The sequence below is a fragment of the Rhinolophus sinicus genome, chromosome 15 (genome assembly GCF_057876585.1).
Source record: "Rhinolophus sinicus isolate RSI-liver-muscle chromosome 15, RSI-T2T, whole genome shotgun sequence".
Classification (NCBI taxonomy): Eukaryota; Metazoa; Chordata; class Mammalia; order Chiroptera; family Rhinolophidae; genus Rhinolophus; species Rhinolophus sinicus.
The window spans coordinates 40336645-40354880 of record NC_142515.1 but is presented as its reverse complement, the minus strand read 5'-3'; the positions used below and the strand labels follow the sequence as shown (position 1 = coordinate 40354880).

At 38.2% G+C, this 18236-nt stretch overlaps 1 protein-coding gene across 39 annotated transcripts in view; it reads left to right on the top strand.

Annotated features, from left to right (window-relative positions):
* The window catches only part of ANK3 (ankyrin 3), a 593532-nt gene that overhangs the window by 552268 nt on the left and 23028 nt on the right, over positions 1-18236 (top strand). For 20 of the 39 annotated variants that reach the window (XM_088792001.1, XM_088791998.1, XM_088792002.1 and 17 more), the window contains 5 exons: positions 1910-9700; positions 10329-10403; positions 13443-13574; positions 14470-14613; positions 17283-17958. In XM_088792001.1, coding sequence (XP_088648127.1) covers positions 1910-9700; positions 10329-10403; positions 13443-13574; positions 14470-14613; positions 17283-17958 — 8818 coding nt within the window. The remainder of the gene's footprint in view (positions 1-1909; positions 9701-10328; positions 10404-13442; positions 13575-14469; positions 14614-17282; positions 17959-18236) is intronic. The other 19 variants (XM_088792015.1, XM_088792016.1, XM_088792021.1 and 16 more) reach the window with 6 other exon arrangements.

The following is an 18236-nucleotide window of genomic DNA, read 5'->3' as shown; positions in this document are numbered from 1 at the left end:
CCCACTTTTCTTTAGAATAATATGTAAGCCTAGCAAAGGGTATGTGCTGAATGTTTGAATTTAAATGTACACTGAGAATGAAAATTTTCACCCTTGTGGGAGTAGCTGCAAATCCAAGCACTGGACTGTAGCAATGAGCACATGAGCATGAGCACAGCATGAAGAGTATAAAAGATGAAGCAGAGTCTCATCTCCTCTTAACCTTTCATTATTATTCTGAACCAGTGCTTTCTGGGAGTGAGACTGTACTCAGCTCTGACATAAATGTTAGCCCTTTGCGGGCATCCCAAATTTCTGTGACCACTCAGTTTGTTTGTTAAAGTTGTAGAAGTAGAGAGGGCTAAGTGTGTGTTTGCTCTCCCCCAGCGAGTGCGTTGACATCATTCATGTGCTTCTTATCCCATTTCCAGAAGAATGCTGGTAGTAAATCCACCTTCCCTAATGATAGGCCTACCTCATGAAGCTCCAGTGTTTGGGGTATCCATGAGTCCCATGGGCACCCTTCTGGGAAGGTACCAGAATTGGTACCCCTGCCAGTGATTATATATGTATATACAGAAAAATACTATGTCCCTCTGTAGATACTTAAATATAGGGGTGTTAAAAATAAGAATGTGCTTTTTAGATTTTCCCCATGATACCTTTTGAGAATTAAAAGTATAATAGATTATGAAAAAATATAAGATAAACTATATGCTTTTATCCATAATGAAGACAACCTCAGATATGAATATATCTAGTTGCAAATGTATTTTTAATGTGCAGTATGAAATGTTTTCCTAAAATCTCAAAAGGTACCAAGTTTCACATCTCATGGAAAAAGTGTACTCTTCTTTCTAAATACTCTTGTGAAAGTATTTTTAAAGTTTATATATTGTGCATACTATGGCATAAAAATTGTATTACTTCATTGGCTTGTTTGCCATGATATATTGTGCATGATAAAATGTTTTCAGTTGCTTTGCTTGCTTATGGTAACCATGAACCATATTTTCTGGGTTTTGTTTTCCCTTTGTGTGTGTGTTCACATGCATTTTTAAAATCATTTCATATTACATTTTCTTTTTTCCTCACCAAAAGGAATATACTGCATGGAAACGATAAATGCAAACATTCCTTTTCTTTGTTTTTGTTTAAAATTCTGACTCAGAAAATTTCTTGCTCTTATTGGCTTTTTATGGGTGTAAAGCATAACCGAATTGTGCATGGAAGATACAGATTAAAAATCCAGTGGCTTCACAGTTTGCACATCAGTTGCCTGTCACTTAAAAGTTATCTTGGATTCTGCATGAAATAGGCTTGAGTGGTTTCCTAAAAAGACTTTTAGATATTTAATGTATAGCTACATACATGGATATGGTTCTAAATAGGTGCAATCTGGATCACCAAAAGGTTCAAGAAGAGGGAACATTAGAAATTACTAAAATGAGAGTTTTATGGTTGCACAAAACAAACATGTTCCTATACAGGCAAAACAGAACGGCTACTGATATTTCAAAACCAGCACATAAGAAAGTCAATAGGAAGTAAGGGAACCGTTTTCCATTGTGGTTATTTTTCATCATTAATTCTTTCCTCATGTTTTCTATTTTTTCATTGTTGGCCTATTTATTTGCAACGTGCTTTTTCTGTCTTTCATTTCACATTGCTCTGTGTTATATTTATTTCATTTTTGGGGTTTTTTTTTGGGTTTTTGTTTTTTTTTTTAACTTTGGAGTAGTTATGTCTGTAGAATTTTTTTTCCTCTTTTACTTAATTGTTCCTTTTGCCTCCTCCATCCTAAATCATGCGAACAATTGTACTTGCTTTTGTAATATTTCAAAGTTTACTGACCAATTTTTTCTCTGGTCTCTCTGTTTTTCAACCATTTTTGTTGATTTTTGTGTTTGATTTCATTTTAAAATTTAAGAAACAGTTGAACGGAGTGCAGGAGCAACAAGATCCCTCCCCACCTCTTACTCATACAAGCCATTCTTTTCTACAAGACCATACCAGTCCTGGACCACACCTCCGATTACAGTGCCCGGGCCAGCCAAGTCAGGCTTCACTTCCTTATCAAGTTCTTCCTCTAATACGCCATCAGCTTCTCCGTTAAAATCCATTTGGTCTGTTTCGACTCCTTCTCCAATCAAATCCACTTTAGGCGCGTCAACTACATCTTCAGTTAAATCCATTAGTGATGTGGCATCTCCAATTAGATCTTTTCGGACAATTTCTTCACCAATAAAAACAGTGGTGTCACAATCTCCATACAATATCCAGGTTTCCTCCGGTGCCCTGGTTAGAGCTCCCACAGTCACAGAGGCCTCGCCTTTAAAAGGGCTGGCATCCAATTCTACGTTTTCCTCTCGAACCTCTCCAGTGACGACAGCAGGGTCTCTTTTGGAGAGGTCTTCGATTACTATGACACCCCCTGCCTCCCCCAAATCAAACATTAATATGTATTCCTCAAGTTTGCCATTTAAGTCAATTATTACATCAGCGGCGCCGCTAATATCTTCGCCTTTAAAGTCAGTGATGTCTCCAGCTAAATCAGCAGTTGATGTCATTTCATCAGCTAAAGTTACCATGGCCTCTTCTCTCTCATCTCCTGTGAAACAGATGCCTGGACATGCAGAGGTAGCATTAGTCAATGGATCTATTTCCCCTCTGAAGTATCCATCCTCTTCAACTTTAATTAATGGATGCAAAGCCACTGCCACGTTACAGGAAAAAATTTCTACAGCTACAAACTCTGTGAGCTCTGTGGTCAATGCGGCTACAGACACAGTTGAGAAAGTGTTTTCTACCACGACAGCAATGCCATTTTCCCCACTCAGGTCATATGTTTCTTCAGCACCATCAGCTTTTCAGTCTCTAAGAACTCCTTCCGCAAGTGCACTCTATACATCCCTTGGGTCGTCTATATCTGCAACTACCTCATCTGTAACTTCATCAATAATCACAGTGCCAGTATACTCTGTAGTCAATGTTTTGCCAGAACCAGCATTAAAGAAACTTCCAGACTCTAATTCACTTACAAAATCAGCAGCAGCCTTGCTGTCACCCATTAAAACATTGACTACGGAGACACGTCCTCAGCCCCATTACAGTCGAACTTCATCTCCAGTTAAGTCATCTTTGTTCCTTGCACCCTCTGCCCTTAAGTTGTCTACACCATCTTCTTTATCTTCCAGTCAGGAGATATTAAAAGACGTGGCTGAAATGAAAGAGGACCTAATGCGCATGACTGCTATACTACAAACAGACGTGCCTGAGGAGAAGCCATTCCAACCTGAACTCCCAAAAGAAGGGAGAATTGACGATGAAGAACCTTTCAAAATTGTCGAGAAAGTAAAGGAAGACTTGGTGAAAGTCAGTGAAATCCTTAAGAAAGATGTGTGTGTAGATAATAAAGGGCCACTCAAATCACCAAAGAGTGACAAAGGACACTCTCCCGAAGATGACTGGACAGAATTTAGTTCAGAAGAGATAAGAGAAGCAAGACAAGCTGCGACGAGCCATTCTCCGTCTCTGCCAGAGAGAGTGCAAGTAAAAGCAAAAGCTGCTTCCGAAAAGGATTATAATTTGACCAAAGTTATTGATTACCTAACAAATGATATTGGGAGTAGTTCACTGACAAACTTAAAGTACAAGTTTGAGGATGCCAAGAAGGATGGTGAAGAGAGACAGAAAAGAATTTTAAAACCAGCAATGGCTTTGCAGGAACACAAACTCAAAATGCCTCCAGCCTCCATGAGGCCTTCCACCTCTGAGAAAGAATTATGTAAAATGGCGGATTCCTTTTTTGGAACAGATACGATTTTAGAGTCTCCCGATGACTTTTCTCAGCATGACCAAGATAAAAGTCCCTTGTCTGACAGTGGCTTTGAAACAAGAAGTGAAAAAACACCTTCGGCCCCACAAAGCGCTGAAAGCACTGGTCCTAAACCACTTTTTCACGAAGTCCCCATCCCTCCTGTCATTACAGAAACAAGAACTGAAGTGGTTCATGTGATCAGGAGCTATGAGCCCTCAGCTGGAGAATCTCCCCCGTCCCAAACAGAGGAACCCGGGTCACCCAAACCGTCACCTCCTTTTATGGAATTAGAACCAAAGCCCACCACTTCTAGTATTAAAGAAAAAGTGAAAGCCTTTCAAATGAAAGCCAGTAGTGAAGAAGACGACCACAGTCGAGTTTTGAGCAAAGGCATGCGTGTGAAGGAAGAGACTCACATAACCACAACCACCAGAATGGTGTATCATTCTCCACCAGGCAGTGAAGGTGCCTCTGAAAGAATTGAAGAAACCATGTCCGTCCATGACATCATGAAGGCCTTTCAGTCCGGGCGCGATCCTTCCAAAGAACTGGCAGGTCTGTTTGAACATAAGTCTGCAGTGTCTCCAGATGTTCACAAGTCTGCTGCTGAAACCTCATCCCAGCATGCAGAGAAGGACAACCAAATGAAACCCAAACTGGAGCGTATAATAGAAGTCCACATCGAAAAAGGTAACCAAGCTGAGCCCACTGAAGTCATTATTAGAGAAACCAAAAAGCATCCAGAAAAGGAAATGTATGTATATCAGAAAGACTTATCCCGGGGAGATATTAACCTAAAAGATTTTCTGCCAGAAAAACACGATGCTTTCCCTTGTTCAGAGGAACAGGGTCAGCAAGAAGAAGAAGAACTTACTGCCGAAGAGTCACTGCCTTCTTATCTGGAGTCTTCCAGAGTAAACACTCCTGTGTCCCAAGAAGAAGATAGTCGCCCTAGTTCTGCTCAACTCGTATCTGATGACTCTTATAAAACATTGAAACTTTTGAGTCAACACTCAATAGAATACCATGACGATGAGTTGTCAGAACTAAGAGGGGAGTCTTACAGGTTTGCTGAGAAAATGCTTCTGTCAGAAAAGCTAGATGTGTCTCATTCTGATACCGAGGAATCGGTTACAGACCATGCAGGACCCCCTAGCTCAGAGTTACAGGGGTCTGATAAGCGGTCCAGAGAAAAAGTAGTCACTGCCCCCAAAAAAGAAATTCTCTCCAAAATCTATAAAGATGTGTCTGAAAATGGTGTAGGGAAAGTGTCTAAAGATGAGCATTTTGATAAAGTGACAGTGTTGCACTATTCTGGCGATGTTAGTAGTCCAAAACATGCCATGTGGATGCGCTTCACTGAGGACAGATTAGACAGAGGTAGAGAGAAGTTGATATATGAAGATAGGGTGGACAGGACTGTGAAAGAAGCTGAAGAAAAACTGACTGAAGTGTCACAGTTTTTTCGTGACAAAACCGAAAAGCTGAATGATGAACTGCAGTCCCCAGAGAAAAAGCCACGCCCTAAAAATGGCAAAGAATACTCTTCTCAAAGCTCTACCAGTAGCAGCTCTGAAAAAGTACTGCTGACAGAACTGTTGGCATCCAACGATGAGTGGATTAAGGCCAGGCAGCATGGCCATGACGGACAAGGCTTCCCCAAAGCTGATGAGAGGAAAGCATCCAGTCTGCCTAGCAGCCCGGAGAAGAAGCTTCTTTCTGAACATACTGAGGACAGCAAATCCACAGAGGAAGCCAAAGGAAGTATTTCCCAGAGCAAGGCACCAGAAGGGCCCCAGTCTGGGTTTCAGCTCAAACAATCTAAACTCAGTTCCATTCGGTTAAAATTTGAACAAGGCACACAGGCCAAAAGTAAGGACATGCTTCAAGACAAAAAGGCAGATGGCCAATCCAGAATCCCAGTTAAAAAACTCCAGGAGAGCAAGCTACCTGTCTACCAAGTTTTTGCTAGAGAAAAACAGCAGAAGGCCGTAGACCTCTCAGATGAAAGTGTATCTGTGCAGAAAGATTTTATGGTATTAAAAGCTAAAGATGAGCATGACCAAAGCAATGAAATTGTTGTAAATGATTCTGGCTCTGATGATGTGAAAAAACAAAGAACTGAAATGTCAAGTAAAGCAGTGCCTGACTATTTTTCCGAACAACAGGCTAAAGACTTGGCATGTCATGTAACCTCAGAGTTAGCAACTAAGGGACCATGGGACAAAAAGGTCTTTAGAACATGGGAAAGTTCTGGAGCCACTAACAATAAGTCGCAGAAAGAAAAACTTTCGCATGTACTTGTTCATGATGTAAGAGAGAATCACGTTGGTCACTCTGATAGTAAAATTGTTGATCAAAGGAATGAATTTTTGTCTGTGACTGAGAGAGAACACAAATTGTTAACAAATGGCTCTCTCTCAGAAATTAAAGAAATGACTGTAAAATCTCCCTCCAAAAAAGTCTTATATAGGGAATATGTTGTTAAAGAAGGGGAACGTCCTGGTGGAGGTCTTGGTCAACCTTCCAGGAGAAGTGAGAGCTCAGCAACGTCGCACATCCCAGTAAGAGTGGCTGATGAAAGGAGAATGCCGTCTTCTAATATTCCCGATGGTTTTTGTGAGCAGTCTTCATTTCCAAAATGTGAACTATCACCAAAGTTACCCCAATCAAGTATGAGTAAAGAGACAGTTGAGACACAGCACTTTAATTCTCTAGAAGATGAAAAAGCTACCTATTCAGAAATCAGCAAAGTTTCCAAACATCAGAGTTATGTAGGCTTGTGCCCACCTCTTGATGAAACTGAAATGTCTCCCACCAAATCTCCTGATTCTTTAGAGTTTAGCCCAGGGAAAGAGTCTCCTTCTAGTGATGTATTTGACCATAGTCCCGTTGATGGATTGGACAAAGTTGCACCACTAGCCCAGACAGAGGGAGGGAAAGAGATAAAAACTTTACCTGTTTATGTCAGTTTTGTACAGGTGGGGAAGCAATACGAAAAAGAGATACAACAAGGAAGTGTAAAAAAAATCATAAGTCAGGAATGTAAGACAGTGCAAGAGACCAGGGGGACCTTTTATACAACTAGACAGCAAAAGCAACCTCCTTCTCCCCAAGGTAGTCCAGAAGATGATACTCTAGAGCAAGTTTCCTTTCTAGATAGCTCTGGAAAAAGCCCTTTAACCCCAGAAACACCCAGTTCAGAGGAAGTGAGTTATGAATTTACGTCTAAGACACCAGACTCACTCATAGCTTATATACCAGGCAAACCCAGCCCAATTCCCGAGGTTTCTGAGGAATCTGAGGAGGAGGATCAGGCCAAGTCACCCTCCTTAAAGCAAACTACAGTGGAGGAAAGACCAACAGTTGCACACGAAATGCCTAACAGTGTGAGCAAAGACTCTAACCAAAGACCCAAAAGTAACAGAGTTGCCTATATTGAATTTCCCCCTCCTCCACCACTGGACGCAGACCAGATTGAGTCAGATAAGAATCATTATCTCCCTGAAAGAGAGGTCGAAATGATTGAAGTCAGTCTGCAAGACGAGCACGACAAGTACCAGCTGGCGGAACCCGTCATCAGAGTGCAGCCTCCTTCCCCAGTTCCTCCTGGGGCCGATGTCAGTGATTCGAGCGATGACGAATCTATTTATCAACCAGTCCCGGTTAAAAAATATACCTTCAAATTAAAGGAAGCAGACAGTGAACAAAAGGAAATGACAAAATCCAAAGCTTCTGCTGAAAAGGCTTCCAACCAGAAAGAATTGGATACTAATGGATCTGGAAAAGATAACGAATTTGGCCTTGGCCTTGATTCCCCTCAGAATGAAACTGCCCAGAATGGAAACAATGACCAGTCCATCACGGAGTGTTCCATTGCTACCACAGCAGAGTTTTCTCATGATACAGATGCCACAGAGATTGACTCCCTAGATGGCTACGACCTACAAGATGAAGATGATGGCTTGACAGAGAGTGATTCTAAACTCCCAAGTCAAACAATGGAAATTAAGAAAGATGTCTGGAACACAGAAGGCATTCTGAAGCCAGCTGACCGCTCCTTTAGCCAAAGTAAACTTGAAGTTATCGAGGAGGAGGGAAGAGTGGGACCAGATGAAGAAAAGCCACCTTCTAAAAGTTCTTCCTCTGAAAAGACTCTTGATAAGACTGATCAGAAGTCAGGGGCCCAGTTTTTCACACTAGAAGGCAGACATCCTGACAGATCAGTGTTTCCTGACACTTATTTCAGTTACAAAGTAGATGAAGAATTTGCCACTCCTTTTAAAACAGTAGCTACCAAAGGTCTAGATTTTGACCCTTGGTCTAATAACCGAGGGGATGATGAAGTGTTTGACAGTAAGTCACGGGAAGATGAAACTAAGCCATTTGGTCTGGCTGTGGAAGACCGCTCTCCAGCAACCACCCCTGACACAACGCCAGCCAGAACGCCAACTGATGAAAGTACCCCAACTAGTGAGCCTAACCCCTTCCCATTTCATGAAGGAAAAATGTTTGAGATGACTCGCAGTGGTGCAATTGACATGAGCAAGAGGGATTTTGTTGAAGAGAGGCTCCAATTTTTCCAGATTGGTGAGCATACTTCTGAAGGGAAGTCAGGGGACCAGGGGGAAGGGGATAAAAGTATGGTTACTGCCACACCACAGCCACAGTCAGGGGACACCACTGTAGAAACCAATCTAGAGAGGAATGTAGAGGCACCTACAGTCGAACCTAACCCCAGCATCCCGACCAGCGGAGAGTGTCAGGAAGGCACATCCAGTAGTGGCTCCCTGGAGAAATCAGCAGCCACTAACACCTCTAAAGTTGACCCCAAGTTGCGCACGCCTATAAAAATGGGAATTTCGGCATCCACCATGACCATGAAGAAAGAAGGCCCTGGAGAAGTAACAGATAAGATAGAAGCTGTGATGACCAGTTGTCAGGGAGTAGAGAATGAAACTACAACAGTGCTGGCAAATTCAGCCAATAGCCACATGGGCGCTAGGCCCCAAGAAAAACATGATTTTCAAAAAGATAATTTTAATAACAACAACAATTTGGATTCTTCCACTATCCAGACAGATAACATTACGAGTAAAGTAGTTCTGACAGAACATTCTGCACCCACTTGTACCACAGAGAAAGCTAATCCAGTGAAAACCTCATCAGGAAAAAAGACAGGGGTACTGCAAGGACACTGTGTAAGAGATAAGCAGAAAGTTCTTGGAGAGCAGCAAAAGACAAAGGAATCGATAGGGATTAGGCGAAAATCCAAACTTCCCATAAAGGCCACTTCACCAAAAGATATCTTCCCGCCAAATCATATGCCAAACACTAAAGTGTGTAAAATGAAGCAGGTTCATGAATCTGAGAAAACCAAAACCCTTACATCTTCTTCATGTGTAGATGTCAAATCCAGAATTCCAGTAAAAAACACACACAGGGATAATAACCTAGTTTCAGTTAGAAAAGCATGTGCCACACAAAAGCAAGGGCAGTCAGAGAAAGACAAGGCCAGACAACTTCCATCCAAGTTGCCAGTAAAGGTAAGATCTACCTGTGTCACCACCGCTACCACCACCACCACCAGCACCACCACAGTTAAAATTAGGAAAAGTCAGCTTAAGGAAGTGTGTAAACATTCCATTGAATATTTTAAGGGCATTAGTGGTGAGACCTTAAAGCTTGTGGACCGCCTCTCTGAAGAAGAAAAAAAGATGCAGTCCGAGTTGTCGGATGAGGAAGACAGTACTTCAAGAAACACGTCGTTGTCCGAGAGTTCCCGGGGTGGCCAGCCTTCAGTTACCACGAAGTCTGCTAGAGATAAGAAAACAGAGGCAGCACCTTTAAAATCAAAGAGTGAAAAGGCCGGCAGTGAGAAAAGGAGCAGTAGGAGGACTGGTGAGAATGAAGGCAGTCAGGTTTCTCGAGCACTCTGCTCACATCCTGGAGAACGAGCATAGTTTGTAAACACTTTCCAACTCGTAGACCCTAGTGCATGAACTGTTGTGATTGCCTGTGGAGTGACTTAACCGTAGTTTCTCATTCTGTCATTGTCATCTGTCTGTGCTGTCTATATACGCCTCTTTCTTCCTTTTAACCGAACTACACTATAGACAGCTAGGGAAGCATGCTGAAGATATTGGTGTCATTCAAAATGAGCAACTGTTTTGTTTTTTTTTAATGTGCTAATGGATATGATTCTGTCAAAGTAAAAGCACAGATGTGGAAATCCCATCATGGTGTTTTCACCAACACAACACTTCTATCACTGTGGCAAAGCAGCTAGCTTGTCAGCATGTTCAGTTCCATCACATTGAGCATCCATGTAGTCTGACATTTGGCCTGACGCAGGTGAAACCAAGTGAGCCATGTGAAAAGAGAAGTGTTCATGTGGGTGATTAGGACACATTTAAGTGTACAGTGTTAGCATTAGTCTCTCTGTAAAATCTGAGTACTGCTAAAAGCAATTTTCCAGTGTCGTGTTTTTTCTTGATGATTATTTTAATTAAGAAATTGTAAATCGTAGGTCCACAGAGTCCATGTGAAAGGACAGATATCAGGATGGCAATAGTAGCCGATCACCTGGGACTTAGTTGGACAGGTAAGTGTGTATACTCCTGAATGAAACAGGTACCATGTCTTAATTTCTTTGTCTTATCCACAAGTAGTTTGTTGTAAAAAAAAAACACAGAAATAAGCAATGAGGAAAAGATATTATCACCCATAATTCTACCTACCCAGAGATAATTACTGTTAATACCTATATACTGTATTTTTCAAAGCCTTTTCTATGCATATATATGAAAGAATAGAAATTTAAATCTGATTTTACATTGAATGTAACCACTTTCTTCAAAATTCTATTTCTGGTAATATAGGATAACTGTTTACAAAATAGCAAAATTATTTTGTGGCGTAAAAGAAAACTTAGCTAAGACCTATGATTTTTAAATAATTCAAAAATTTTAAACATGGTTTATGCCATTAGAGCAGCTCTCTTAGACAACAGATCAATTGATCCATGCCTAGGTTTCACAAATTTTAATCATTCATGAGTCATCTTCATAAATTTTATTATATACACAGATTATATGTTTATTTACCTGATACTTTTAAGTGGACTATGGCCAAAGATTAAAAGGAAATCTTTAATCACTTGGGTAATGGAAAATAAGGACCATTTTCAATAACTATATAAACAAGAAAATAAAGGATGACAGTGATACATTTTGAACTAAAAATTTTAAAAATAGGATACATACATCTATTCAACTTACAAAAGCAGTTGAGTTCTGTGAAATGAATGAAACCATTTATGAAGTGTGTAGAAAAGTAATATTTAGCTTGATTTTGCTTCATTAAAGATGAAGATAAAATTCGGTGTCAACTGGACATTTCTGCTGTGGAGTTTTGATGTAAACTGGACCCCTAAAATTCTACTTCACATGAATTAGAGACATTTTTAACTTTTATAATAAAGTTGAGTGTATGTTTTTAATGTATAGCCAAAAAACATAATAGTCAAAATAAATGTTAATTGTCATATCTAAAGTCATCTTACATGCCATCATTGACATACATTCTATACACAGGGAAGCAATTATCTATGGTGCTAAAAGGGAGAATATGAAAGTAGATAATGGCCAACAAGGTCATCTAATTTTTTTCCCTTAGAATGCCCTAAATCCCCTCCCTGTCCATGTTAAACCTCTCTCCTACACCCAGTCCCTGCTCTTATACTGCTAATGACCAGGAACCTAGTGGAGCTCTGAAAAGACAGGTGGTCCAAGTAACCCTTTATAGGTTGTTGAGAGCTAATAGCAATTTGTTGTGTGTCAATATTGCTAACATAAAATTAATATTTATATTGTAACATTGGACCTTGTAATCTGAAAATACACTGGAGCAAATGTTGATTTTGCAGTATTATGTGCCCATAACTATTAGATTATTTTCCATAAGCAATTCCAGTCTTTAGTCTATCAGAGTAAATATTTGGAGAAGATGTGACACAAGAACAGCCAGACATGAAACCATAAAACTGTAAAATTTTTAGTGACAGTCTGTCTTTGCTCTTCGTTGAGTCTCTAGACAAAGGATACATTTCCGTCGTGAGGGCTTGTTGGGCTGTAAGGAGTGTCTCTTAAAACGGATGAAGAACTTAAAAACAAATTTAACTTTTTAAATTTGAATTATTACATGCTCAATGAAGATTAGGAAAATTAACATTTAGAAGAACAAAATTTAAGTCTGTCCCTCAGAATCACTGTTACCATCTTAATGTACTTTGATTTTTTCTAAAAAGCTTTTAAAACATTATATACAGTATAATTTCCTGCTTTTTGTATTTGTAATTACATAGTTTCTACAAAATTCAGTATTATCTGATCTTAGTTTTTACGGATAAATAACAACCAATAGACGCACTTTACAATGGTCTTGTTCTAATTGTGTGTCATTAGTGAGTCATGAAATCAGTTCATGCTTTGTTTTTGTTTTGAAATGGAATAGAATGAAAATGAAAATGTCTGTGTATTACATGTATTAAGGCTAGTTTTCCTCCATAATGACCTTGTTTCATTTATACAACACCATGATATACAATGTATTTCTAATTGTAGGCCCTGATCAAAATAGTTTGAAAGCCACTGCATTCCATTAATTAACTTTTCCTTTGTTCAATACGTGGATTGTTTTCAATTTTTCAGTCGTATAAGCCTACAATGAACATTCATGTATGTAAATCATTGTGTCCAACCCTATGTATTGCCACAATAGATTTCTAGAAGTAAAATCACTTGGTCAAAGGATATAGACTTTTTGAGCTTCTGAATGCATTTTGCAAAATTGTTGGAAATATTTCTTAAGCAGGATAGAATCTTGACCAATTCCTTTTCCATGGAAGGATTTCTTCCCCCATTTCTTACTTTTTATATTCATTTAAGGTACTACATACCTGATAAATTTTAATTGTACACAAAATGCACTGTGAAAAGTAAGTCTCCTGATCTTTAACGCCTACGTTTCCCTCTCCCAGGGGAGCCACTAATACTCATACTCGTATGTACCTTTCCGGAGACACTCTCTGCATTAACAAGATGGAGTATATGAGTATATACATTGAGATGGACAGAAAGCCATCTCCCTTTTATTTTTTACACAAGTGGCAGCATCATTAACCTCTGAAGTGGAGTTCATGAAAACTTGAAGTCATGCAGAGTATTGCCTATGGAAAGCACTACCAGCCTCTCGTGCCACTCATATTTATGAATTGTAGATCCCTATGTATCTTGTATGAAGTTTGCTCAAGTTGAGAGAACAATTTGGGTGAATTAAAAGAATCCAAAAATATCCTCTTTGTACAGATCACCAATCTTAATAAAACAATCACTAAATGGAATCTAACTGTAACTAAATAATTGCCTCAGGAGAGTTAAATTATAGCCTGTGTATGATCACTACTTTCTCGTGAAATCAAGTGTATAAAGATTAATGCCCCAGGCTGTACTTAGGTTTTACTATACAATTTCTTTCTTCTTCTGTTTTGTTCTTTCTCTGTGGCAGTTGAGCATTACTTTTATGAAATATATGTGATAAAAGTAGAATCTGAAATCTCAGTAACTTTTTTTCTTTTCTACAGAACTGGCAAGGGAACTGAATTTTTCAGTGGATGAAATCAATCAAATTCGTGTGGAAAATCCAAATTCTTTAATTTCTCAAAGCTTCATGTTATTAAAAAAATGGGTTACCAGAGACGGAAAAAATGCTACAAGTATGCTGAACTTATTTTACTTTAACTTTCAAAAAATATTTTAAATAAGCTTACTGTTAATAAAATCAGAGTGATCATAAAGTAATAGCAAGTCTTTTGAAGTTATACGTGTTTAGTGCTAATATTCTAAACTTCTGTCTTTAGGAAGCTTTGCAAAAGGCAAATGAGAGGGAATTTTTTGCATCTTGTCTGTAGTTCTCTCGGTGACCATCAAAAGTGAAAATATAATTCAAGCTGTTCAAACATGGCGGTGGGGGGACGTGGGTAGAAACACTGTGAAGTTATGGTATGGTTAGAGATGGATGTGCAGGGAGGTAGAGAGACAAGGACGGGATCAAATTAGATCAAATCATTTTATTCATCTTGGTCTGTGGTGCCAGAAAATTCGCTGATATTATTGGGTTTCGTTTTGTTGGGGTCGGGGAAGGAGAAAGGCGGAGTGGTGATAAACTGCAAGTTCCAACCCACAACAATGTGGAATAAGTGATTGTGGGTTTGCCTGTGTCAGCCTGACCTTCAGTCATTAAAATGCTAAGCACCAAATATGAGGGTGATCTATTTTGACAGTGTAAGAGGAGAGAAAAGTGCTTAAAGTTGTATTGGATCCCCTTACAACTAAAAGGAGTATAGCTGTTTTCAGTCTCGTGTGCTCTGCATCTTAGATGAAATGAATGTTGCTGTCACCAAACACAGCTTTACAGAGTGATTCTTTAGACCGTAACATGGCTTCCCTGTAGCAGTGGGTTTTCAGAACCCTCTGGATGATAACACTGCAGCACTGCAGTAAGGAAGAGCTAAAATGCCAGGAGGGTCGCAAAAGCCATGCCTTTGTGTGGATATGGTGATGACTGGAAGAAAATAATTGAATTTTCTATCTTTTTTTCTCCTTTTTCAGCGGATGCCTTAACTTCAGTCTTGACAAAAATTAATCGAATAGATATAGTGACTCTGCTAGAAGGACCAATATTTGATTATGGAAATATTTCAGGCACCAGAAGTTTTGCAGATGAGAACAATGTTTTCCATGACTCTGTTGATGGTAATTGAATTCAGTATTCATATTTATTTAGTCATTTGATAAAATGTGTAAGTGTAGCAGGACAAGGCAGTCAGTTAAAACCAGCTAAATTGTGATTTGCTTGACTTAATTTCTCATTTTCAGTCTTTTATCTGCTTGAGTCTGCAAATATACACTCTGATACAATAGACTTGATCAACGTGTTATATAAAATACAAATAATGAGCCATAAAAGTATAAGTTATCTGAAAGAGTTGTATTTCAAATATTTTATATGACCAAATAGAAAAAAAAAGATTAATACCTAGAGAATGCATTGCTTTTGTTATTTTCATATTAACCTTAAAAACGAGTGAACTATTTTATTCAAATGTAGGTAAAACCAAATTGTGAGCTGTTTTACCAAGTAAGTAAAGTATTGGGTCAAGATTATGCATAAAGTATACAAATTGTTAAGTAAAATGGTGAATTACTATTTTGGGACCAAGTATATAAGCATGTACTAAAAAAGTCTATTGTGACACATTAATCACTCAGAAAAGTATTTTAATCATTATTTTAACTTCATATGCAGCTATTCATTTCTTTGAAAAACCCTACTTTGTCTATCATATATAAAAGGCAGCATAATTTCTAATTCAATGAGCGTAGATGTTACTAATAACATAATTTTTCTGTTACATTAGCTGGATTTATATAATATTGTCATCTTCCCTTCATTATGTAAATTTGGGCTTTGCTCATCAAAGTACTAAGTGTAACAAATGTCTTACAGTGTTTTTCAAGATGCTTGTATTCCTTCACGAATGGAATTTATTCATGTAATGAATTCTGAGGAAAAAAATATCGATGATAGTGTGGAGGCAGAAAGAAGAGCTAGGGGTATTGTGCTACTACTCAAAATTTTGGGAAAAAATAGTATTTTTTTTTTTCCGGTTTTAAACCACCAAAGTTAGACTAACAAGAATCCGTAACTTCTAATTCTGCATATTGTATGACAAAAGATCGCAAATGCTTACAAGGTTTCTGCTTCCTAAAGTTAAAAATGTAAAGCATACCTTGTTATCCACATAACATACACATGGTGGATCATAATGTCTTTTTAAGCTTATAAATACCATAGAACCTTGGAAAAAGCTCTCTCTTCAATGCCTTGTCTTATATGTGAGACCATATATTGGTAACCAAACTCCTTTGCACTAAAGATACACCATTTTTATATCAAATTATGAATTATTGCCAAGTTTTAGTTTATAGAATCTTTTAATATTCTTTATTGGGAAAATTTTTTAAGAACAGTACCTCTAATAAACAAGATCACGAGAAAACAATGAAAGTAGTCAATGGAATTGAAAGCTTCGTTTAATTTTAACATTTTAAAATCAGAATATTAAAAAAATTCACAAAGCCTTTTTGTTGCTAGATCTTAATAGTTTATATTCCTTATTTTTAAAAGTATTGCGGAAATTTAGGAATGTATATATGAAATAAATTTCACTTGTGCAAATTATAAACCTCAGCTAATCTTAGCCAACTTTTCAACAAGTTTCTGGTTTATAGGTGACCATAATAGAAAATGTTCACTTACCTATAGCAATATGAATTTACAACAAAAGCTAAGTTGGTATTTATCTTGGACTGATGAAAAAATTAGGCTTTAGTTTTGTAGACTAATAATTCAGAAAATGTGCTTGGCTGTTTTTTTTCCTGTCTCTCCTCTTCATTGAACTTTTGTGAGACTTCCTTTCCTCACCATGACCAGACAGAACATTGCTGACTTTTCTCTCTGCTCAAGGAGAAAAATAGTCCTTTAGTCCATTCAGCAAAGTGTAAAACAAGGGAATTGCTCTCTCCTTCCACGTTGTGTAGTCTGGTTAATAAACCTCTGAGTTTCATAGCATTGCCATGACTAATCAGAGTTCTTTGCAAATGGTTTTCCTCCTTTCTCTGTTGTATATCATTCCTTTTTTCTCTTTGTTTGATTCGTGGTTCTGAGTGGACCCCTATCACCAAGTTCCCCAAAACCTCCATATACACCACAACCCTTTCATCTCTTGTCACATTGACACCTGATGACTTTACATGGAATCTTTTCTACTTTATCGGCTTTTTAAATCCTTTTCCTAACATCTTTTAGATTTTTGTTTCCTAGTGCTACTCCTCTAGAATCTAATAATCATTGCTTTCCAAAGATTAAATTCGTTTTTCTTTGCTGTGAATTTCATGTGAAATCAGTAAAAATTAGAGTTGGGTAGAAATTGCTTATATGTAGAGTTCTTAAAGTAACTTATAAAAATTGGTTTCTTGTGGCTTGCTGTATTCAGTCCACCACAATATGGATTTTGCATGCTAAAAGTAGAAAGATAATTAATTTGGCTGTGAAATGTATCTTATATAATGACAGATAACTTTATAGTGGATTAAATTACTCTGTATTTAAGTTACTATATTAATATTACCAAAATTGATAGAAACAATCTATATCTTAATCAGTATTCTATTTTATTATAGTTTGCACTAGTCTTTTATTTTATTGTATTACATTTAATTGGACTAAACCAATAAATTTATCACCATTCTGTAATTCCTCATACGTTTTCATACCTGATATAATTTAAGTCATTCCATGTGTTTTTGTTTGATGTACTCTTAATTCATTCCAGTCAGTCCAAATGTACTGTCTTCCATAGGTTATCCTTCCCTTCAAGTGGAACTGGAAACTCCCACAGGGTTGCACTACACACCACCCACCCCTTTCCAGCAAGATGATTATTTTAGTGATATCTCTAGCATAGAATCTCCCCTTAGAACCCCCAGTAGACTGAGTGATGGGCTAGTACCTTCCCAGGGAAATGTAGAGTATTCAGCAGATGGACCTCCAGTCGTAACTGCAGAAGACACTTCCTTAGAAGACAGCAAACTTGAAGACTCAATGCCTTTAACGGAAATGTCTGGAGCAATGGATGTAGATGAGAGCCAATTGGAGAATGTACGTCTGAGTGAGTATCCTCAGTATCTCCGAAGTATGGCTGGGGTCCCAAAAGATGTTAAACCAGCAAAGCCATTGAAACACACTAGAAAAGTAGGAGTAAGCTCTGAGCAGCAAGAGAAGGGAAAATCTGGTCCTGATGAGGAGATGACGGAAGAAAAACTCAAATCTCTATTTGAGGACATTCAACTTGAAGAAGGAGTAGATCCTGAGGAGATGACAGAAGAAAAAGTACAGGCTATTCTTAAGCGTGTTCAGCAAGCAGAACTGGAAATGTCTTCAATTACAGGTTGGCAGAACGAGACAAGTGGCAGCCTAGAATCCCCCGCTCAAGCTCGAAGAATAACCGGTGGGTTACTAGATCGACTGGATGACAGGTATGACTCTGTTTCAAAAAAGGAAAAAGGAAACAGGTTACATGTTAATAGTTTGCTTTAAATATATGCTTTTCGGCAATTAGTCTTTTTCTAAATTACCATTCCAGTTTTGGAATAACACCTGCTTTAAAGGTTAGTCTGCTAATCTGGAAAGGGAAAGTTACATTAAACTCAAATATAATTTTTAAAACTATTGATAATCTGATGTAAAATGGAGAAAGTTTTGCATACATGCCAAAGATTCATGTATTCTTTACTTAGAAAACTAGTTTACTTTT